The following is a 23,630-nucleotide window of genomic DNA, read 5'->3' as shown; positions in this document are numbered from 1 at the left end:
AGGTACATGCCCAGCTTCTGGAAGCAGCTCTTGTACCTTAGTTGACTTGCTGCTGGGTTGGGGCTCTAAAATGGGATGAAGTCCTGTGAGTAGGGTGCAGGTTGGGGGTGGCCCCCATCTGTGGAGCTGTAGGCCTCATGAGGTCGCAGTGTGCTTGGCCCTCAGCATCGCACCTTGTCTGGTGTAGGTTCACAGCAGATGAGGCTCGGGACCTGATCCAGCGTTACCTGACAGAGCACCCTGACCCCAACAATGAAAACATCGTTGGCTATAATAACAAGAAATGCTGGCCCCGCGACGCCCGCATGCGCCTCATGAAGCATGATGTCAACTTGTGAGTCTAAGTTGGGGCCGTGGGAGCTGGAATCAACCTGAGGGACCCAGAGGACAATTAGAGGGAATTTATAAGGTGGTGTCCTGGGTGGGAGGGTGTACTCTGTTGGGATATCATCAGTCTGGCCTTTGAAGGGAAGTTCCTTCTAGGAGACTGATGTGACCCTATGTTCTCTGTGGGCAGGGGTCGGGCAGTATTCTGGGACATCAAGAACCGTCTGCCCCGCTCAGTGACTACAGTTCAGTGGGAGAACAGCTTCGTGTCCGTGTACAGTAAGGACAACCCCAACCTGCTGTTCAACATGTGTGGTTTTGAGTGCCGCATCCTGCCTAAATGCCGCACCAGCTATGAGGAGTTCACCCACAAGGATGGGGTCTGGAACCTACAGAATGAGGTACAGCCTGGAGCGGGACCAGGGGGTAGTAGGAGTAGCATTACCATGCCTGTACATCCTGCGCAGGTGGGGGTGACGTATACTGCGCACCTTTCCATTGTCAGTCAGTTGAGCTCTGTTGGGAGGGTAGGGCTCAGTGGTGGTTCTTGTTCCTGTGGCAGTTCCAGAGATAGTTAACCTTGACCTTATGGTTTAGGTTACTAAGGAGCGAACAGCTCAGTGTTTCCTGCGTGTGGATGATGAGTCAATGCAGCGCTTCCACAACCGTGTGCGTCAAATTCTGATGGCCTCTGGCTCCACCACCTTCACCAAGGTACGTACAGCAGTAGTGTCTTTTGTCTGTCTCACAGCCCTTTCAGCTCTTCCCTCCTTTGCTCTCCTTTTTTCCCAACTGTGTCCAGTGTACTAGTCTCCGTGCTTTATGGTACAGCAGCTTAGAGTGTCAAATCACCCCACAGTTGTTTCCTGAGAATTCCCTGTAGGAAATCTATAGCCTACTTCTGTGTAGTTGTGATGATTCTAAGTTAAGGTCAGGGTAGAAATTGGATTTTTAAATTTGAACAAAAATCACCATTTTTGCATTGTCCCCAGGCTTGTTATCCAGGTCATACAGTTCATCTTTTGACCTGTAACGTAATGTGCATGTTAAAAAGCAAGTATAATGAGCTATATCTCAGTGTTTATTTCCCCTTCAGTTGTTTCCAAAGGCCCAGCCGAAGGCAGCTGGAATTGAAAAAGAGTAATCTGAGGATTTGTTAACTGTGTGTGCTTAAGTTTCTGCAAGGTTTAAAAAGTCGCCTTGCTCTTTTCTGCTGCCTTCCCGTTCCACTAATGGTGCACATGAATGTCCTAGCTGATACTCTCAAGGGCATCAGTAATGCCAAAAAGAGAGGGAAGTGCTAGGTTGTTATTAGGTTGTGTTCCAAAGTCACTGTCCAGTTTCTAACTGTAATAATGAGGCAGGGTTACACTGGTGAATTTGAAATCATTGATGATCACAGAGCGGGCAAAACTGTGAATTTCACAGGCAAGTTAAACAAGTGATGTGATCAGCCCCGGATTTGCTGTGCAACTCAAAGATCTAGAAAAATAGCAGAATATTCTGCTCTTGCCCTATCAGTTTGGTTTCATGTACTGACAACTCAGCTGGCATTGTGGACCACAAAGAAGCAAGACATAAAAACACACAGGGAGTATTCTTTTTCTAGGAACGTTATATATACATAGAAATAAAATGCCTCAGTGGATTAAAAAAAAATCGCGTCATCCTGGTTTCTCTTAGAATAACTCTTAGTTGTAACATTTTCTCTCCTTCTGGCCTTCATATCCCTTTAAATATGCAGCATATAAAGAAGGTTTCCAATTTTTTAATAATAGTTCTGTTAAGGATACTATATTTTGCGGTACACGGGCCTCTCACTATTGTGGCCTCTCCCGTTGCAGAGCACAGGCTCTGGATGCGCAGGCTCAGCGGCCATGGCTCACGGGCCCAGCCAGTCCGCGGCATGTGGAATATTCCTGGACCGGGGCACGAACCCGTGTCCCCTGCATCGGCAGGCAGACTCTCAACCACTGCGCCACCAGGGAAGCCCAAGGACACATTTTTTTTATCTTAATATTCCTTACCTCAAGTCCCTCATGATACTTTTTTTTTTGAGTATAGTGCAGGGAAAAAGTGTTTTGTCTTTTTAGGTTGGTTTATATTGTCCAAGAGTCAGATAACAGGAATTGTGTAACTCATTCATTGCATTTGTTGATAGCCACTGTGTTCAAGGCGTTACACACACACTACATGTGACATACAGTCTCTGCCTTCCAAGAGCTCATTACCTAGTTGGAGAGACAATGCATAGTCAAGAGAACTACAGTACAATGTGTTTATAGCTCTTGTGTTACTTGGGAATCTGTGAGAATCCTCAGGTTCATGACTGTAGCCCAGTCTGGGAGAGGAAGAGAGAAAGACTTCCTGAAAGAAATAACATGTGAGAGGCAGGTGAGGGAGAGCATTCTTTCAGCCAGAGGTATGAAGAGGTAGCCAGCGTGGTACATGTGAGGCCATAAAAAGTTTGGGTTTACAGCAATAAAACTGTGGAGGAGATGGAGGCTGGGTAGGTAAGCAGAGCTAGATCATGGAGGGCATCGCCTGCCTTGTTAAGAATCCCATAAGAGTCCCGGGGGACTTCCCTGGCAGTCCAGTGGTTAAGACTCTGGGCTCCCAATTCAGGGGACACAGGTTCGATCCCTGGTTGGGGAACTAAGATCCCACGTGCCGCATGGCGTGGCCAAAAATAAAATTCCATAAGGGTCTTGAGCATGGGAGTGACTTTTTCAGATTTCCGTTCCGTGTTAGGTGGTTCACTCGTGCAGCTGTGGGGAAGATGGTTTCAGAAGAGGAGGAGGAAAGATGAGGTTTGGGGACTACTGCTGAAGTCCAGATAGAGATGATGAGAACCGTGAACGTACGCAGAGGGGAACAGATTGGATAAATAGTAGATACAGTCAGCAGAGCTTCATTTTGGTGAAATGCCAGAGGGAAAGGAAGTCAAAATAACATTCAGTTTGTGGCATGGGTGGCTAGGTGAATGTTGGTGCCATCAGCTGGAAGACTGCAGAAAGAAGAGCAGGTTTAGGAGAGAAGATAAATGAACTCAGTTTAGGATATGAAAAGTTTGACATTCCTGAGAACATCCAGATAGAGGTTCCAGCGGGCACTTATTTGTATCGTATTTCTTCAGTTCCAAAATACATATATGGGTGTGTGTATTTAGTGGTACCTCTTAGATTTGATGAAAAGCATTATGAGTTTGAAGCTCCAGGGAGAGAAATGAGATGAGAAAGTAAGAGCGACTAGGGGCAACTTAGAGGTTCCTATAGGATGTCCAAGTGGAGATAACTTTGGAATCTGAAGCTTAGGGAAGATGTCTGGGTTGCAAATATAGATTTAGGGATCAGTATGAAGGAGATGGTTGAAAACTCAAGAGTGAGCAAGATTATCTGGGGAAATTGTAAGGAGTGAGAAGAGCAGAGGGGTGAGTTTGGAACCGTAGGGAACACTGAGCAGCATGGCCAGACTGGGAGAGCGCCGGGCCATGGATGCCAAGCCTGTCAGGAATTGGGATGGGCACTTAACAGTGTCAGTTGCCTAAGTGTGTTTCAGTCAGATAAGGCCCGAAGTATCCATTGGATTTGGCAGTCAGGAAGTCATGGATGACCTTAGCAAGAGCTGTTTCAGGAATATGGGGATAAATGCCAGATTGCAGTGGGTGAGGCTTTATGGGAAGTGAGGGAGTGGAGACGGCAAGGACTGTCAGTTTGCCAGAGCAGGAGGAGGAGGAGGAGGGACATTAGACGCCACCTAGAGGGAGATAGAAGTCAAGGCAGGTATTTTAAAATGGGAGTGATGGGAGTATGTGTACAGTAAGGAGCCAGTAGCGGTTCAGAGTGCAGCAGAGAATCCTGGTAGGTGATGGAACGGTGTCTGCTCCGCAGGGATAGAGTAAAGGGAAAACAGAGGGAAGCATCCTCTGAACCTAGTAGAAAGAGGTCTGCATAGTTGTGAATATAGATAAGTTTAGTGGGAAGTTATAACAAACCTTGCATTTTTCAGCTTCACCTGGGCTGGAGTGAGGGGCAGGGGGTGCTGGACTTGAGCACAGTGGTGAGGGTGGGATTTGATTGTTGAAGAAACTGCACTGAGGGTTTTAAGAGAGTGAAGACAACTGAGAGTGAGTGTGGGCTCTTCCCAGAACTTTTCAGCTTCTCAAGCTCTCAGCAACGGGCTGGAGAAGGTGGATAGATTGTAGTGCTGATTTAGGACTAGGGTTTTGCCAGAGGGCTGTTGTGGAGTGGTAAGGGGCTGGATGCAGGGGAATCAAGGGTGCTAGCCCCTATTGGAATCCTGGATATTGGGAGGGAGAGAAGGAAGAGACCAGAAGAGGCCAGTGGCCTTGGGAAAAAATACAGGGATCAAAGGAATATATGTGTGAGAGGTAAGAGCCTGAGTAAAGGAGGACTGTCAGAGGTCAGGTAGGCAGTTTAATATAGTCCTTAGAATAATGGGTTCTGGAGTCAGACTAGGTTTAGTCATAGCTCTACCACATTACTCTTGGGATCTGGGTTAAGTCACCCACCCACTCTGGGCCTTAGTTCCCTCATCCATAAAATGGGGGTACTGATATGCTAGCTAGCTCAGAGAGCTTTTGCGAGAAATGATGCTTATAATAAGCTATATTACTCAACAGATTTTGTAATAAATGTTGTCGTTGATTAGAGGCATCTCAGAGATTATGATCAGATAGTACAGTATTGGAATTTGTTTCCTGAGGTGTGTTAAGGTAAAGCAGTTCTTGTAATAAAATTTCTTGGTCCTCCAAGGTTGATAATAGAAGGGAAATCTCCAGTAGGGCTAGAGGTGGCTGGACCTTATGGCGCTATTCTTGTCCTTCCCCCCAGACTCACTTGTAGTTATTACTGATGGGGGCACTTTAGGTGCTACCCCCATTCTTGCTTTATGTACATGCAGTGCAGTAGCCCAGGCTTCGAGCCAGGACTCCTTCAGTCCTAGTAGTAGCTATGAAATAAGACTGGAACATTTAAACAAGACTTTGATACGGGCCAGGAATAACAGAAGGAAAATAGAAATGCACCACATTAGATCATATGACTTACAAGGTGCAGCCTACTTAGCTTTAGCTTATGAAGGACCGTAAGGCCACCTTCCTGCTGAGTTCCCTGTCTTCCCACAAACAGCATTCTCTCTGTCCTTCACCAGGGAATCCCTTTAAGCATGTGTAGATGACTTAAAGTCTAAAGCCAAGAGGAAAAGAACATCTTTGCCTGGCAGTAGATGTATTTCTCTGTTCTTGTTTTGTTTTGACTTTCATTTTACATTATTTATTTTTTGAAAACTTTGATTTTTTAGAGCACTTTTAGATTTATAATAAAATTGAGAGGAAGGCACAGATTTCCCATTAACCCCTGCCCCCACATGTGCAGAGCCTCCTCCATTATCAACATTACTCACCAGAGTGGTACATTTTTTTTTACCAAGGATGAGCCTACATCGACACATCATAACCACCCAAAGTCCTTAGTTTACCTTAGGGTTCACTCTTGGTGGTATATATTCTGTGGGTTTGGGCAAATGTATAAGAACACATATCCATCATTAAAATATCATAGAGAGTATTTTTGCTGCCCTAAAAGTCCTCTGTTCTCTGCCTGTTCATCTCCCCTGCCCCAGCTATGTGTTTAGTTTTAGATGGAAAAAATTTGTTGTCTAATGTGCCATGGTTCAAAAGGACACAGTAAAAGTTCCCATTAATTTTTTACCAGTTACGTTTTCACTTACAGTAAAAAGAAATTAAATACTAACAGAACCCAGAAAACACCCAGAATCCCATCATCCTAACATCAGTTTTATTTTCCACATTCCCATCCAAGTTGGTCATGTGCCATGATGGGCAGGTTATGTGAATTGAATTTGTTTTTTTTATGAAGACTTAATCTGTGTGAAGTTCTTACCATGGTACCTAGTACATGGAATCACTCAGTGTTATTCTCTTTCTTGCCTCCCCTCATCCCCAGGAACTTCTGCTATTCTTAAAGGAATGTGATAACTCCTTGGGAATTCATACTTACTCCCTAATGGGAATAAAGCACTAGTAACTGCAGCAGAACTGTAGTGTTCTGTGATACAAACCATGCAGCTTGTGATTCAAAGGACCAAATACAATCAGAGAACTTACTAAGACTCGGAGTTGTCTTACTGAAGTCTATTTGCTTTATTCCCAGATCTAGCCCATTCTGGTCCCCAGCTCTCCGCTCTCGTTGCTATAGGTCTGTTGCCTTGGTTGTCTCATCCTGAGCACAAGCTAGATGCTCAGTTTTGCTTTTGTGATTTGATTCAGGCTGTTACCTCATCCAGGAGTCACTTCATCCTGCCTGTCTGAATACTATTTGCTCAAGGCTAATTCCTGTGATAACTCCAGCCAATGTGATCTTTCACTTCAAGAATTGCCTAGCAAACGTATTCCTTACCTTAAAGTGTTGATTATATCGTTTGGTATTTTGTGGTTGCTCTCTTTTTCAAAGATTGATCTTTTGGTTTCACTGACTTTTTTTTAAATTTAATTAATTTATTTTTGGCTGTGTTGGGTCTTTGTTGCTACGCGTGGGCTTTCTCTAGTTGCAGTGAGCGGGGGCTACTCTTCATTGCGGTGTGCGGGCTTCTCATTGCAGTGGCTTCTCTTGTTGCGGACCATGGGCTCTAGGTACGTGGGCCTCAGTAGTTGTGACGCATGGGCTTAGTTGCTCTGCGACATGTGGGATCTTCCCGGACCAGGGCTCGAACCCGTGTCCCCTGCATTGGCAGACGGATTCTCAACCGCCACCAGGGAAGCCCAGTTTCATTGATTTTTATTTTTCTCTTTTCTATTTCATTGAGTCTGCTCTTTTGCTTACTTTGGGTTTAATTTGCTGTTAGTTTTCTAGTTTGTTAAGGTAAAAGGTTAGATGATGACAATTTTGGACCTTTCATTTTTTTTTTTTTTTTTTTTTTTTTTTTTTGCGGTATGCGGGCCTCTCACTGTTGTGGCCTCTCCCGTTGCGGAGCACAGGCTCCGGAAGCGCAGGCTCAGTGGCCATGGCTCACGGGCCCAGCCGCTCTGCGGCATGTGGGATCTTCCCAGACTGGGGCACGAACCCGTGTCCCCTGCATCAGCAGGCAGACTCTCAACCACTGCGCCACCAGGGAAGCCCTGGACCTTTCATTTTAATAGAAATATTCAGTGCTGAAAAATCTCCTTTTAATAAAAGCACTGCTTTAGCTGCATCCCTCAAGTTTTTTTTTTTTAATTTATTTATTTATTTTTGCCTGTGTTGGGTCTTCATTGCTGCGTGCCGGCTTTCTCTAGTTGCGGCGAGTGGGGGCTACTCTTCATTGAGGTGCCCAGGTTTCTCATTGCGGTGGCTTCTCTTGTTGCGGAGCACAGGATCTAGGCACGCGAGCTTCAGTAGTTGTGGTACGGGGGTTCAGTAGTTGTGGCTCGTGGGTTCTGGAGCGCAGCCTCAGTAGTTGTGGCACAGGGGCTTAGTTGCTCTGTGGCATGTGGGATATTCCTGGACCAGGGCTCAAACCCATGTCCCCTGCATTGGCAGGTGGATTCTTAACCACTGTGCCACCAGGGAAGCCCTGTATCCCTCAAATTTTGATAAGTTTTCATTTTCATTCAGTTAAAAATGTTTTCTAATTTCCCTTGTGAGTTCTTTTTTTGTCGTTTTTTTTTTTTATTCAAATTATATATGTATTTTTAAATTTTATTTTATTTATTTGGCTGCATCAGGTCTTAGTTGCGGCACGCAGGGTCTTCAGTCATGGCATGCAGGATCTTTCAGTTGCAGCATGCGAACTCTTAGTTGCGGCATGAATGTGAGGTCTAGTTCCCTGACAAGGGATCAAACCCGGGCCCCCTGCACTGGGAGCATGGGGTCCTAGCGACTGGACCACCAGGGAAGTCCCTCTCTTATGAGTTCTTATTTTACCCATAGGTTACTTAGAAGTATGTTGTTTAATTTTCAAATATTATTTGAGGGGTTTTCCAGGTGTTTTTCTTTTATTAGTATCTAGTTTAATTCCATTATGGTCAGAAAACATTCTTTAGGATCTTGGTTTTCTCAAGTGTATTTAGACTTGTTTTATGGTTGAGCGTATATAGTGACTGCCTTCTCGTGTACTTGAGAAAGAATCTGTATTCTGCTTTGTTGGGTTTTACAAATGTCATTTAGGTTTAGTCAGGTGATTGTGTTGTTCAAGTCCTTCTATGTCTTTCTTTTTCTTATGTCTATTTCTGTCAATTACTGAGAGAAGATTGTCATAAGTCGTGGATTTATTTCCCTTTTCAGGTTCCTCTTTTTATTTTGGCTTTAGAGACACCATTCACTTTGTTAAAGACATCCAAGCTTATAACATAAAGACACATGACATTTTTTCAGAAATTTATATCTTTTTTGAGCACAGAAGAACGTCTGAAGTTCAGACTGCTCTGGTAGCTTTTAAATATTTAGTCAAAGTTGGGCAAAGCATGATTGGCTTGGCTTACAGGTGGAAAACCAGGAAAGAGTCGTCAGGAGATTAGCAGGCTTAGGGGATAGGGAGCCATCTCATTGAGACCAAAATGCAAACTGACAAACTTTTTGTCCAAGAACCTGCATATGGGTGATGACCAAGGAGTTGTGCCAGGTGGAATGCTGTATCATGTACCTGAAGATACAGCTAGAATTAGAAATGAACTTTACAACTGATGCACACATAGACATTTCAATAGATAGAAGCAACTCTGTTGACACCCCAGCAAGAAATATGTATTGTTCATACTGTTGGGCATAATTATTTAAGTTTTTTTTGAATCTTATGCTTAAACAGGTCCATGATATTTTGCTTCATATATTTTGAAGCTCTGCTATTAGGTGTATAATACATTTATTATTTTTTTAAAGATTTAATTTTATTTATTTTTTGCTGCGTTGGGTTTTGTTGCTGTGCGTGGGCTTTCTCTGGTTGCAGCGAGTGGGGTTGCTCTTTGTTGCCGTACATGGGCTTCTCCTCACAGTGGCTTCTCTTGTTGTGGAGCATGGGCTCTAGGCCTGCGGGCTTTAGTTGTGGCATGCGGGCTCCGTAGTTGTGGCGCACGGGCTTAGTTGCTCCATGGCACGTGGGATCTTCCCGGACCAGGGATCAAACCCGTGTCCCCTGCATTGGCAGACAGATTCTTATCCACTGTGCCACCAGGGAAGTCCCTAAGTATGTAGTATATTGTGAATTACTATATCTTCTTAAGGAATTGACTCCTTTATCATCATGAAATATTCCTCTTTATTCCTTGTAATATTCTCTGTTCTGAAGTCTACTTTGTCTGATATCAGTAGTGCCCCTCTAGCTTTGTTTTGTGTGTGCATGGATGTCTTTTTCCATCCTTATACTTTTAATCTGTGTCGTTATAATTAAAGTTAACTTCTTATAGATTGCATTTAATTGGTTCTTGCTTTTTAAATTCAGTTTAACAATCTTTGCCTTACAAATAGTCTAAACACTCCAGTTAAGTTTACTATGACTGTTAATGTCGTTGAGTTTAAATCTGCCATCTCATCCTTTGTTCTTTATTCTGCTTTTTCCTCTTTTCCTGCCTTCTTTTTAATTTATTTTTTAAACAGGAGAAAATCAAACGAAAGTTTCATAACATATATATGTGGGAGAGACCCAGGAAAACTGAGTAATTCATTTTCCTGCCTTCTTTTGGATTGAGTGGGGTTTTGGTATGATTTTAATTTATCTCCACACTTCGCTTATTAACTACACTTCTTTGTTTTTTATTGGTTTCTCTAGGGTTTACAGTATACATCTCTGACTTACTGTGACCACTAGTCTAGTATCACGTTACATATTGTACGAGAACCTTTCAATAATGTACTTTCATTTTCCTCCTCATTTTTTGTAGTGTTTGTGTTTTTTTGTTTTTGTTTTTTTTGGCCACGCCCCACAGCATGCAGGATCTTAGTTCCCTGACCAGGGATCAAACCCGTGCCCCCTGCAATGGAAGTGAGAAGTCTTAACCACTGGATGGCCAGGGAAGTCCCTGTAGTGTTTTTGTTATATGTTTTAACTGTACCTGTATTATAAACACAGTGATACTTTGTTACTGTTTTGGCTTTAAACAGCCTTTTTATCTTTTACAGAAATTACAAAATGAAAAAAAAATGTCTTTTACATTTTACCCACATACTTACTATTTCTGGTGTTCTCCATTACTTTATGTAGGTCCAGGTTTCCATCTGGTATTGTTTTCCTTCTGCTTAAAGAATTTCCATTAACATTTCTTGTAGTAAAGGTGTACTGGCAGTGAATACACTCTGCTTTTGTTTGTCAGAAAAAGTGTTTATTTTGCCTTCATTACTTTTTCTGCAGCTTTACAATGTTGTTAATCCCATCTGTACATTTTAAAATTTCAAATATTGTAATTTTTATCTCTAAAAGTTTCATTTGGGTCTTTAACATCTTCTGTTTCTTTCCTCATTATGTTCATGTTTTTCTTTATATACTCAAGCATAATTATAAAACGTTCAATAACTGTTGTAAGATCTTTGTCTACTAATTCCATCATCTGTTGTTTCCAGGTCTGTTTCTACTGATTGATTTTTCTTCTGTTATTAATTTAGGTAATTTATTTTTCTTCTGTTATTAATTTAGGTAATTTATTCCTACTTCTTTGTATGCATCCAATATTTGATTGGATGCTAGAAATTGTGTAATTTATATTGATTTATGGATTTTGTTATATTCCTTTAAAGAGTGTTGGGTTGTGTTCTGGTGTACAGTTCAGTAACTTGTGGTTTAGTTTGATCCTTTTGAGGCTTGCTTTTAATTTTAAGCTTCTTAGTTATAGTGAATCCAGAGCACCCTTTCTTCTGGGGCTAATTTATCTCCACTACTAAGTTGATAACTTTCTATGGACTATACCTAATTCCCATTTATTATGAAGTCTCTGTATGGCTGGCGGGGACACAAACTGTTGTCAACCTTATGTGAGCTGTGGGACTTGTTCAGCTTACTGATCTGGTGGTGGTTTTTTCTTTGACCTCGGAGGGTTTTTTTGTTTTGTTTTGTTTTCAACATCTTTATTGGAGTATAATTGCTTTACATTGTTGTGTCAGTTGCTGCTGTATAACAAAAAAATATGAAATGCTTCATGAATTTGCGTGCCATCCTTGCACGGGGGCCATGCTAATCTTCTCTGTATCGTTCCAGTTTTAGTATATGTGCTGCCGAAGCAGGCATGACCTCGGAGTTTTATAGCCTGCAAATGGATCCCTTCATGGGTCTTCAGAGATCTCTCTCTTTTTTTTTTTTGGTTGCGCTGTGCAGCTTTTGCAGTATCTCAGTTCCCTGACCAGAGATTAACTGGCGCCACAGCAGTGAAAGCCCAGAATCCTAACCACTAGGCCACCAGGGAACTTGCAGATCTCTTTCTCTTTTTTTTGAAGTATGACTGACTTACAATATTATGTTAGTTTCAGGTGAACAATATAGTGATTTGCTCTTTTTACACATTACAAAATGATCGCCAGGATAAGTCTAGTTACTATCTGTCACCACACAAAATTATAATATTCCCTATACTGTACATTACATCCCCGTGACTTACTTATTTTATAACCGGAAGTTTGTACCTCTTTAGTCTCCCTCAACTATTTCACTCATTCCCCCACCCTTCCAAGTATCCGTGTTGTTGCAGATGGCAAGATATTCATTCTTTTTTATGCCTGAGTAATATTTCTGTGTGTGTGTGTATACATACCACATCTCCTTTATCCATTTATCTATCAATAGACATTTAAGTCGCTTCCATATATTGGCTATTTCAAATAATGCTGCAGTGAACATGGGGATGCACACATCTTTTCGAATTAGTGTTTTTGTTTTCTTCGGATAAATACCCAGGAGTAGAATTGCTAGATTGTATGGTTGTTCTATTTTTAATTTTTTGAGGAACTTCCATACTGTTTTTTATAGTGTCTGCACCACTTTACATTCCCATCAGTAGTACGGTAGTACACGAGGGTTCCCTGTTCTCCACATCCTTGTCAACGCTTGTTACTTGTCTTTTTGATAATAGCCATTCTGGCAAGTGTGAGGAGACATCTTGTTGTGGTTTTGATTTGCATTTCCTTTATGATTAGTGATGTTGAGCATCTTTTCATGTGTCTATTGGACATCTTTATATCTTCTCTGGAAAAATGTCTCTTCAGCTCCTCTGCCGAAAAGACATTTTAAATCAGGTTTTTGTTTTGTTTTTTTTTATGTTGAGTTGTATGAGTTCTTTGTATTGGGTTGGCCAAAAAAGTTCGTTCATAAGATGTTATGGAAAAACCTGAACGAACTTTTTGGCCAACCCAATATTTTGCGTATTAACCCCTTATCAGATATATCATTTGTAAATATCACCTCCTGTTCAGTGGGCTTTCTTTCCATTTTGTTGATAATTTCTTTTGCTGTGCAAAAGCTTTTATTTATTTATTTTTGGCTGTGTTGTGTTTTTGTTGCTGCGTGAGGGCTTTCTCTAGTTGCGTCCAGCGGGGGCTACTCTTCGTTGAGGTGTGCAGGCTTCTCACTGCAGTGGCTTCTCTTGTTGAGGAGCATGGGCTCTAGGTGTGCGGGCTTCAGTAGTTGTGGCTCGTGGGCTGTAGAGCACAGGCCCAGTAGTTGTGGCACACGGGCTTAGTTGCTCCACAGCATGTCGGATCCTCCTGGACCAGGAATCAAACCTGCGTCCCCTGCATTGACAGGCGGATTCTTAACCACTGCGCCACCAGGGAAGCCCCTGTGCAAAACCTTTTTAGTTTGATATAGTCGCATTTCTTTCTTTCTTTTTTTTTTTTTGCGGTACGCGGGCCTCTCACGGTTGTGGCCTCTCCCGTTGCGGAGCACAGGCTCCAGACGCTCAGGCTCAGCGGCCATGGCTCACAGGCACAGCCGCTCCACGGCATGTGGGATCTTCCCGGACTGGGGCACAAACCCGTGTCCACTGCATCGGCAGGCGGACTCTGAACCACTGTGCCACCAGGGAAGCCCCGTTTGTTTTTTGTTTTGTTTTTCTTTTCTTTCTTCATTTTATTTATTTATTCTTTTCCCCATTTCTTAATTTTTTGTTTCCCTTGCCTGAGGAGACATATCCAAAAAAGTATTCCTAAGACTAAGGTCAAAGAGAGTACTGCCTGTGTTTTCTTCTAGGAGTTTTTGGGTTTTTTTAATAAATTTATTTATTTTATTTTTTGCTGCATTGGGTCTTCATTGCTGCGTGCTTTCTCTAGCTGTGAGCGGGGGCTACTCTTTGTTGCAGTGCACGGGCTTCTTGTTGCAGAGCACGGGCTCTAGGCATGCGGGCTTCAGTAGTTGTGGCTCGTGGGCTCTAGAGTGCAGGCTGAGTAGTTGTGATGCACGGGCTTAGTTGCTCCGCGGCATGTGGGATCTTCCTGGACTGGGGCTCGAACCTGTGTTCTCTGCATTGGCAGGCAGATTCTTAACCACTGCGCCACCAGGGAGGGCCCTCTTCTAGGAGTTTTATAGTTTCAGGTCTTACATTTAAATCTTTTATCCATTTTGCCTTTATTTTTTGTGTATGTTGTGAGAAAATCCAGTTTGATTCTTTTGCATTAGCTGTCGCTGTCTTTTCCCCAGTGTATATTCTTGCTTTCTTTGTTGTAGATTAATTGACCATAACAGCATGGGTTTATTTCTGGACTCTCTATTCTGATCCATTGACCTATGGGTTTGTTTTTGTGCCAGTACTATACTGTTTGAGTACCGTAGCTTTGTAATATAGTTTGAAATCAGGAGCTGTGATACTTTTTACTTTGTTCTTTATCAGGCTTGTTTTGGCTTTTCAGGGTCTTTTGTGTTTCCATACAAATATTAAAATTATTGGTTCTAGTTCTGTGAAAAATGTCTTTGGTATTTTGATAGGGATTCCATTGAATTTGTAGATGGACTTGAGGGTGTGGTCATTTTAACAATATTCTTTTTTTTTTTAATGTATTTATTTTTCGCTGTGTTGGGTCTTTGTTGCTGCGCACGGGCTTTCTCTAGTTGCGGCGAGTGGGGGCTGCTCTTCATTGCAGTGCATGGGCTTCTCATTGTGGTGGCTTCTCTTGTTGCAGAGCATGGGCTCTAGGCACATGGGCTTCTGTAGTTGTGGCATGTGGGCTCAGTAGTTGTGGCTCGCGGGCTTAGTTGCTCCGTGGCATGTGGGATCTTCCCAGACCAGGACTCGAAGCCATGTCCCCTGCAGTGGAAGTGTGGAGTCGACCACTGGACCGCCAGGGAAGTCCCTCACCAAGTTCTTACAGTTTTCCAAGTACAGGTCTTTTATCTCCTTGGATTGAGTTATTCCTAGTTGTTGTTTGGTTTCGTTTGGGTTTTTTTGGTTTTTTGTTTTTTAGATTTTTTTTTTTTTTCCCCTTGGTCGTACTGTGCAGCATGTGGGATCTTAGTTCCCCAACCGGGATTGAACCTGTGCCCCTTGCATTGGAAGCATGGAGTCTTAACCACTGGACCACCAGGGAAGTCCCTGGTTTGGTTTGGTTTTTTGATGCAATCATAAACGGGATTGTTTTCATAATTTCTCTTTCTGATAGTATTCAGAAATGCAATAGATTTCTCTACGTTAATTTTGTATCCTGCCATGTTACTGAATTCATTGATGAGTTCTGATAGTTTTTTGGTGGTGTCTTTAGGATTTTCTATGTATAATATCATGTCATCTGCAAACAGTGACAGTTTCACTTTTTTCCAATTTGGAATTTTTTTTAAATTTTATTTATTTTTGGCTGCATTGGGTCTTCGTTGCTGCGTGTGGGCTTTCTCTGGTTGCAGCGAGCGGGGGCTACTATTTGTTGTTGTGTGAGGGCTTCTCATTGCGGTGGCTTCTCTTGTGGAGCACAGGCTCTAGGCCTGCGGGCTTCAGTAGTTGTGGCACGTGGGCTCTGGAGAGCGCACGCTCAATAGTTGTGGCACATGGGCTTAGTTGCTCCGCAGCATGTGGGATCTTCCCAGACCACGGCTCAAACCTGTGTCCCCTGCATTGGCAGGCAGATTCTTAACCACTGTGTGCCACCAGGGAAGTCCCTGGATTTCTTTAATATCTTTTTCTTGTCTGGTTGCTGTGGCTAGGACTTTCAATAATGTGTTGAATAAAAGTGGTGAGAGTGGGCATCCTTGTCTCATTTCTGATCTTAAAGGAAATTCTTTCAGCTTTTTTTTTTTTTAATTTTTTGGCTGTTCCGCATGGCATGTGGGATCTTCCCTGCGCCACCAGGGAAGCCCAACTTTATGTTTTTATTGAAATGAAATTCACACTTTTAAAGTATACAATTCAGTGGTTTTCATTATATGCATAAAATTGTGCAGCCATAACCACTAATTCCAGAACATTTTCATCACCCCACAAAGAAACCCTATACCCATTAGCAGTCACTCACTCCCCATGTCCCTCCCTGCCCCAGTCCTCTGGCCACCCCTAATCTACCTCCTGTCTGTATGGATTTGTTTCTTCTGGACATTTCATATAAATGGATCATGTATGTGACCTTCTTCATTTGGTTTCTTTCACTTAGTATAATGTTTACAAGGTTTATCCATGTTGTAGCATACATCAGTATTTCAGTCCTTTTCATGGCCAAATAATATTCCATAATATGGCTGTACACCATTTTGTTTATTTGTCAGTTGATGGACATTTGGTTTTTTTCTATTTTTTGGCTATTATGAATAATGCTTTTGTGAACATTTGTGTACGTATTTTTGTGTGGACATATGTTTTTATTTCTCTTGGGTATACACCTAGGAGTAGAATTGTTGGGTCATATGGTAACTCTCTTTAACCTTTTGAGGAGCTGCCAGGCTGTTTCAATGTGGCTGCACTATTTCATATTCCTACCAGCAGTATATGAGAGTTCCATTTTCTCCACATCCTTATAACTATCTTATAGCCATTGCAGTGGGTGTTAAGTAGTATCTCATAGTGATTTTGATTTATACACACTTCCCTAATGACATTGAGCTCAAATCTTTCTTGAGAACTAGGGAGAATATGACTAATTGTATCTGGTGGTTCCTAGCCACACACCCTGTCCCTGCAATGACTTATCTATAATTTACTTCTTTTTCACTATCTTCAGATTGTGAATAAGTGGAACACAGCTCTTATTGGCCTTATGACATACTTTCGGGAGGCTGTGGTGAACACCCAGGAGCTCCTGGACTTGCTGGTGAAGTGTGAGAACAAGATCCAGACACGAATCAAGATTGGCCTCAACTCCAAGATGCCGAGTCGCTTCCCCCCTGTCGTGTTCTACACCCCTAAGGAGTTGGGTGGACTTGGCATGCTCTCAATGGGCCATGTGCTCATCCCCCAATCTGACCTCAGGTAGGACTTGGCTGAAAATCTTGCTAGACCCTGAGGGAAGGAGATGTTTCTTTATTTTCAGTTTTTATTTTTTATCTAATCTTGGTTGTGTCCCCAAACAGGTGGTCCAAGCAGACAGATGTAGGTATCACACACTTTCGTTCAGGAATGAGCCATGAAGAAGACCAGCTGATTCCCAACTTGTATCGCTACATACAGCCCTGGGAGAGTGAGTTCATTGATTCTCAGCGGGTCTGGGCTGAGTATGCACTCAAGAGACAAGAGGCCATTGCGCAGAACAGGTGGGCATCCAGGAGGGCATAGCAGTCCTTTTGAGTGGTGTGACCTTTGAGTCCTGCCTGGAGGTCAGGAGTAGAGCATGCCGTATTTTTATGGAGTCGAGGAAGTAGGTTGTACGTCTGACCCTGTTTATCCTTGGCCAGGGAGGAATGCTGAACTCTTCATATGAGTATTTGTTTTAACTTTGATCTTTTTTCCTTGGCAGACGACTGACCCTAGAAGATCTAGAGGATTCATGGGATCGTGGCATTCCTCGAATCAACACCCTCTTCCAGAAGGACCGGCACACACTGGCTTATGATAAGGGTTGGCGTGTCCGAACTGACTTTAAGCAGTACCAGGTACGTGGAGGGGATAGTGGAGAGATTTTCCCTGAATCAGGAGAGTCTGTGGCCATGCTGGGAACCTGGAGCAGTGGGCACCCAGAAGCTTCACCGTGCCTACCTTGCCATCTAGGTTTTGAAGCAGAACCCTTTTTGGTGGACACACCAGCGGCATGATGGAAAGCTCTGGAACCTGAACAACTACCGTACAGACATGATCCAGGCCCTGGGTGGTGTGGAAGGCATTCTGGAACACACTCTCTTCAAGGGCACTTACTTCCCTACCTGGGAGGGGCTTTTCTGGTGAGGATTCTGTTCTCCCCTTACAGTGACCTCTCACATGTCACAGCCCTGTGAGCTCATCCCTCATATGCTTTTGTGTTCTACTGCGGTGTTTCCCACACAGCCACCCCAGGAGGTCAGCAGTGCTCTGGGGGATGGCAGGATGTCACTTTACCTCGTCTCTTCTGCTTCCCAGGGAGAAGGCCAGTGGTTTTGAGGAGTCTATGAAGTGGAAGAAACTAACCAATGCTCAGCGATCAGGATTGAACCAGATTCCCAATCGTAGATTCACCCTCTGGTGGTCCCCAACCATCAACCGAGCCAACGTGAGTGTGATTGATAGACATGGGAGATGGGAAGCTAAAAACAAGAGTTTCTACTTCCTTAATTATGTCCTGAGAACCTCTCGGTCTCTAGTGTCGCTCTTTTTTTCCGTCAGGTATACGTAGGCTTTCAGGTGCAGCTGGACCTGACAGGTATCTTCATGCACGGCAAGATCCCCACACTGAAGATCTCTCTCATCCAGATCTTCCGAGCTCACCTGTGGCAGAAGATCCACGAGAGCATCGTTATGGACTTGTGTCAGGTGGGCTAGAATTGAGGGCAGACGATGCCACAAAAAGTCAGGTCGGCTCTCTCTTTTGGGTATGGGAAATCCACCCTCAGAGCTCCAAGGATGAGACTTCTGTTGTGGTCCCAGGTGCCACATTATCTTAAGTTCTATGAGCCCTCATTCTAAGTGGGCTTCCATAACCAGTCATAACCTTTCCACCTTTGCCTCCAGGTGTTTGATCAGGAACTGGATGCACTGGAAATTGAGACAGTACAAAAGGAGACAATCCACCCCCGAAAGTCCTATAAGATGAACTCTTCCTGTGCAGATATCCTGCTCTTTGCCTCCTATAAGTGGAATGTCTCCCGGCCCTCATTGCTGGCAGACTCTAAGTAAGTGCCTTACGACCCAGCCCTAGGCATCTAAGAAGCTTAGTTTTACTATTCTAGCAGCACTACTTTAGAAATTGTCCCTGGTTGCCTTTCTTTCTAATTTGAAACAAGTTCTACCCCTGATTCTGTTAACACCCTCAGCCAGGTCTGCTAATTCTCTGGTGGGTCTTCTGATCTGGAACAGGCAGAGGGGTTGGTTTTGAGATTCAGACGTGGTAATTGAGAGTTCTTGTGGCTCTGGGGATATTGGTTGTGCCAGTGTCTTCCTGGAAGCCTAGACTCCTGACCCCCTTCCACTCTCAGGGATGTGATGGACAGCACCACCACTCAGAAGTATTGGATTGACATCCAGTTGCGCTGGGGGGACTATGATTCCCATGACATCGAGCGCTACGCCCGGGCCAAGTTCTTGGACTACACCACAGACAACATGAGTATCTACCCTTCGCCTACAGGTGTGCTCATTGCCATTGACCTGGCCTATAACCTGCATAGGTAAGTTGAGGCTCAGAAGCATGTATTGATATTTTTCATCAGCCCCACACTTTGTTGTATTTATTTGTTTATTTTTTAAAGATTTATTTATTATTTATTTTTGGGTGCGTCGGGTCTTAGTCACGGCACGCGGGATCTTTGTTGAGGCATGCAGAATCTTTTGTTGTGGCACACGGGCTCTTCGTTGTGGCACGCGGGCTTCTCTCTAGTTGTGGTGTGCGGGTTTTCTCTAGTCGTAGCACGCAGGTTCTAGAGTGCATGGGCTCTGTAGTTGTGGCGTGTGGGCTCTGTAGTTTGCGGCGCGCAGGCTCTCTAGTTGAGGTTCGATGATGAAGATGGCCCCCTTGAGAGGCTTGGTGGTCAGGTTCCGTTCAAAGGTCTAAGGAATGAGTGAGAGCTCAGTAGTTGTGGCGCACGGGCTTAGACACGCCGTGGCATGTGGAATCTTAGTTCCCGGACCAGGGATCGAACCTGCATCCCCTGCATTGTAAGGCGGATTCTTTACCACTGAACCACCAGGAAGGAAGTCCCTTAATTTTTATTTTACATTGCAGTATAGTTGATTTACAATGTTGTGTTAGTTTCAGGTGTACAGCAAAGTGATTTAGTTATATGTATGCATATATCTATTGTTTTTAGGATATTTTTCCCATATAGATTATTACAGAGTATTGAGTAGAGTTCCCTGTGCTATATACAGTAGGTCCTTGTTGATTATCTATTTTATATATAGTAGTATGTATATGTTAATCTCAACCTCCTAATTTATCCCTCCCCCCCTGCCCCGTAGTTTAATATACACGTGTTTTTTTTAGTTTGCCCAGGTGAGGTGAGGTTAGCCGTTTCCTCCACTGGTGTCACTGACTCTTTCTTCCCTGCCTCTATGTACATGAGCAGGCACTCATTCTCAGCCTGACCAACAGCCTTTTCTTCCTCTGTAGAGTCGCAGTTTGCCTTGTTCCTGGGACTGCCAGCCTGGTCTTGACCTTTCTTGCCTCTTCCACCCTCACAGTGCCTATGGAAACTGGTTCCCTGGCAGCAAGCCCCTCATACAGCAGGCCATGGCCAAGATCATGAAGGCAAACCCTGCCTTGTATGTGTTACGTGAACGGATCCGTAAAGGGCTGCAGCTTTATTCATCTGAGCCCACCGAGCCCTATCTGTCCTCTCAGAACTACGGTGAACTCTTTTCCAACCAGATTATCTGGTTTGTGGATGACACAAATGTCTACAGAGTGACTATCCATAAGGTGAGAGTTAGATGCAGCGTGTGGGTGTGGGGCTCTGTATATGCCTGTGGGAGGGTGGCCGGGCAAGTGTGTGCATATTGCGAGGAAGGCAGGCTGGTTGTGTCTAGACTGTGCTAACTGATGTAATCATTCCTTAGACCTTTGAAGGGAACCTGACCACCAAGCCCATCAATGGGGCCATCTTCATCTTCAACCCACGCACAGGGCAGCTGTTTCTCAAGATAATTCACACATCTGTGTGGGCTGGACAGAAGCGTTTGGGGCAGGTGAGCATGTTAAAGGGTAGAGAGGCTGTAGAACTTCGCTGCCTCTTACTCTTTGGTATGTGGGGGGGGGGGGTGTATGTGAGAGAGAGAATCTCCCGTTTCTCTCTTTGTAAGATTCAGGACATCTCATTTAAACTTTTTTCCTGAATTACTTAACTTGGGAAGTGTTCTTCTATAAGAGGTCCAAGAATATTTGAGGTCCTTCATTACCTACAAGCTGGCATCTCTGCTTCTTGAATCTCCCATCTCTAACCTATCTTGAAGAGAGCTATGAAAAATCATCTTTCTAAAGGGAACAAGCACTCTTAAAATGTCATTTTCACCAAATCTCTTCTCCTCCTCAAAGCCTTTGGTAGCCCCTTTCTTTTTGCTGAATTAACTTTTTGGTTTCCTAGATGCTTAACATCTGGTTGGCCTGTAACCTGTCTGGCCACAGTTCCTCTTCCTCTGTAGCGTGTTTCCTCCGGCAGTCAGTCCAGGATCCTGGTATCCCAAACCCTGATGAGCATCTCCACCTCTGTGGCTTTGCGTATAGGTCTTTGCTTCTAGAATGAACTCTTCTCTTCTGTTAATCACTGTCTTACTCATCCCTTAAGACTTCTTTATTTGTGCAGCTTTTTATGACCTTAGCCTTAATTTCTCTTGTCCCTGACGTAGCGTGTATATAATCAAATACTAGCTCGTGGCATTGTGTGAGCTTTGTCTGGCCAGCGAGGTTGAAACACCCTTCGGGGCAAGACCATTGGACGTTTTTTCTATACCTCTGAAGTACCTAACATTCAATAGCAGTGTGTGATAGAGACATAGTCTAATTGTTTTAAGACTAGAATTTTTAGTTCTAGTTAACCTGGGAGGGTGGAGACTCAGTTTCCATGTTCTTCTCTCTTGCTTTTTAGTTGGCTAAGTGGAAGACAGCTGAGGAGGTGGCTGCCCTGATCCGATCTCTACCAGTGGAGGAGCAGCCCAAGCAGATCATTGTCACCAGGAAAGGCATGCTCGATCCATTGGAGGTGAGAGGTGGTGAATGAGGTAGAAGGAAAGAGGGCTGAGACCTGCTGGTTCTGTTTCTAAACTTGGACTTGATCTTGTCTCAGGTGCACTTGCTGGACTTCCCCAATATTGTGATCAAAGGATCAGAGCTCCAGCTCCCCTTCCAGGCTTGTCTCAAAGTGGAAAAGTTTGGGGATCTCATCCTTAAAGCCACTGAGCCGCAGATGGTTCTCTTTAACCTCTATGATGACTGGCTCAAGACTATCTCATCGTACACGGTATGAAGCCACCTCACGAGGAGGGAGGGCCACTCTAAGAGGAGTGGGTTTGGGGTCATAGGAAGGTTCTGTGCCTTAGGTTTTCCCACAGGCCTCTTATGGGGCCATTTTCACATCTTCAGCCTGTGCATGGGCCAGTGACTCTGCATATCAAGTTGACTCATGGTGAGGGGAGCACCGTAGGGTTTGAAATGGGTTCTTGGGTCTCCTGAAAGGATAGGATGGAGGCGAGGGGAAGAACAGCAAGTAGCCGACCTCCTCCCATGCTGCCACATCTCTCCCCAGGCTTTCTCCCGCCTCATCCTGATTCTGCGTGCCCTGCATGTGAACAACGACCGGGCGAAGGTCATCCTGAAGCCAGACAAGACTACGATCACAGAACCACACCACATCTGGCCCACTCTGACTGACGAGGAGTGGATCAAGGTGGAGGTGCAGCTCAAGGACCTTATCTTGGCTGACTATGGCAAGAAAAACAAGTGAGCAGTGGTGGGGATACAGATGAGAGATCCAAAAAGGGTAAAATGGGTGGCTCAGTATATGCCTTCTTGGTTTTTTGCAACATTTTAAGCTCAGAAGTTTCTCAAGAAATTGTCCTAGAGATGCCTATAGAGGAGAGGTAGGTAGTCAGTGTCTTCAGATGGTATAGGAAGTGTCCATGTCTCAGGGCTCAGGCTGACACTTGGGCGCTATTCCTTAGCAGAGGCACTGTTGCCATTTTGAGCAGGACGTTTCCTTACTGTCCATACATGGCAGGAAGTTCTAACGTCCCAGACCCCCAGATACCACAGCTAATAACACACACACACACACCCCTTCCTTCTCTCTCCTTCCTTGTCATTGTGGCAACCAAAAATGTTCACCGAGTAAGGGTGTGGACACACCAACTGTGATCGAGAACTTGTTCTAGGATTTCCGTTTTTGAGAGTTTTCCGGTTCCAGGGCACTTTTTGTTGAGGAAAAGTGGGAGGTATGGATGCTGAGCAGGTTTGAGCATGGCTGAAAGGTGTACAGGCACAGGGCCAGCCTGGGATGTGACAAATCTTATCCGTATTAGTGTATTTCCACTTCACACTTCAAGTGTCAATTGAAGGTTATCTGGGGTCAGAGTATGGGCTCCCCTGTCCCACCAAGTTACACCTTGCCATTGGGACGTAAGTGACCAAGGGGAAGGGATCCTTGTGGTGTGACCCACACTGTCCCCACAGTGTGAATGTGGCATCACTGACACAATCAGAAATTCGAGACATCATCCTGGGTATGGAGATCTCTGCACCATCACAGCAGCGGCAGCAGATAGCTGAGATTGAGAAGCAGACCAAGGAACAGTCACAGCTGACTGCAACCCAGACTCGTACTGTCAACAAGCATGGTGACGAAATCATCACCTCTACCACCAGCAACTATGAGACCCAGACTTTCTCATCTAAGACTGAATGGAGGGTCAGGTAGTATAAGGGGCAAGAGGGGTAGGGATGGAAAGGCCTCTGGTGCTACCTGAGGTGCTTGAGTTGATAAATGCCAACATTCTCTACCTGTTTTTAGGGCCATCTCTGCCGCCAACCTGCACTTAAGGACCAATCACATCTATGTGTCATCTGATGACATCAAGGAGACTGGTTATACCTATATTCTCCCCAAGAATGTGCTGAAGAAGTTTATCTGCATATCTGACCTTCGGGCCCAAGTGAGTATGTTTGTTCAACTAGGCCACAGTGTGTGCCAAACATTTTATGTACCTAAAACTCACCTGAGATTTCCTGGAACTGGAGGTGCTGGTTTTGAAATTGATAGATGAGTAAATATACAAGGAGAGC

The 23,630-nt window shown here is 44.1% G+C and overlaps 1 protein-coding gene, 1 non-coding gene and 1 pseudogene across 2 annotated transcripts in view; 2 read left to right on the top strand and 1 right to left on the bottom strand.

Annotated features, from left to right (window-relative positions):
* Positions 1 to 23,630, top strand: part of PRPF8 (pre-mRNA processing factor 8) — a 36,594-nt gene that overhangs the window by 10,654 nt on the left and 2,310 nt on the right. Inside the window, exons 22-39 of the mRNA XM_059997566.1 lie at positions 188 to 334; positions 518 to 728; positions 925 to 1,041; positions 16,458 to 16,705; positions 16,807 to 16,986; positions 17,190 to 17,325; positions 17,441 to 17,610; positions 17,786 to 17,915; positions 18,029 to 18,175; positions 18,374 to 18,534; positions 18,838 to 19,029; positions 20,042 to 20,279; positions 20,417 to 20,545; positions 21,442 to 21,555; positions 21,640 to 21,813; positions 22,099 to 22,292; positions 23,022 to 23,261; positions 23,359 to 23,500. Coding sequence (XP_059853549.1) covers positions 188 to 334; positions 518 to 728; positions 925 to 1,041; positions 16,458 to 16,705; positions 16,807 to 16,986; positions 17,190 to 17,325; positions 17,441 to 17,610; positions 17,786 to 17,915; positions 18,029 to 18,175; positions 18,374 to 18,534; positions 18,838 to 19,029; positions 20,042 to 20,279; positions 20,417 to 20,545; positions 21,442 to 21,555; positions 21,640 to 21,813; positions 22,099 to 22,292; positions 23,022 to 23,261; positions 23,359 to 23,500 — 3,070 coding nt within the window. The remainder of the gene's footprint in view (positions 1 to 187; positions 335 to 517; positions 729 to 924; positions 1,042 to 16,457; positions 16,706 to 16,806; positions 16,987 to 17,189; positions 17,326 to 17,440; positions 17,611 to 17,785; positions 17,916 to 18,028; positions 18,176 to 18,373; positions 18,535 to 18,837; positions 19,030 to 20,041; positions 20,280 to 20,416; positions 20,546 to 21,441; positions 21,556 to 21,639; positions 21,814 to 22,098; positions 22,293 to 23,021; positions 23,262 to 23,358; positions 23,501 to 23,630) is intronic.
* Positions 1,087 to 2,208, top strand: LOC132414124 (small ribosomal subunit protein uS8-like; annotated as a pseudogene).
* On the bottom strand, positions 11,453 to 11,557 carry LOC132415594 (U6 spliceosomal RNA). The gene has a single exon (XR_009517317.1). It is a non-coding gene; the product is annotated as a U6 spliceosomal RNA (small nuclear RNA).

The sequence above is a fragment of the Delphinus delphis genome, chromosome 19 (assembly GCF_949987515.2).
Source record: "Delphinus delphis chromosome 19, mDelDel1.2, whole genome shotgun sequence".
Lineage (NCBI taxonomy): Eukaryota > Metazoa > Chordata > Mammalia > Artiodactyla > Delphinidae > Delphinus > Delphinus delphis.
This window is presented reverse-complemented; position numbering and strand designations above follow the sequence as displayed.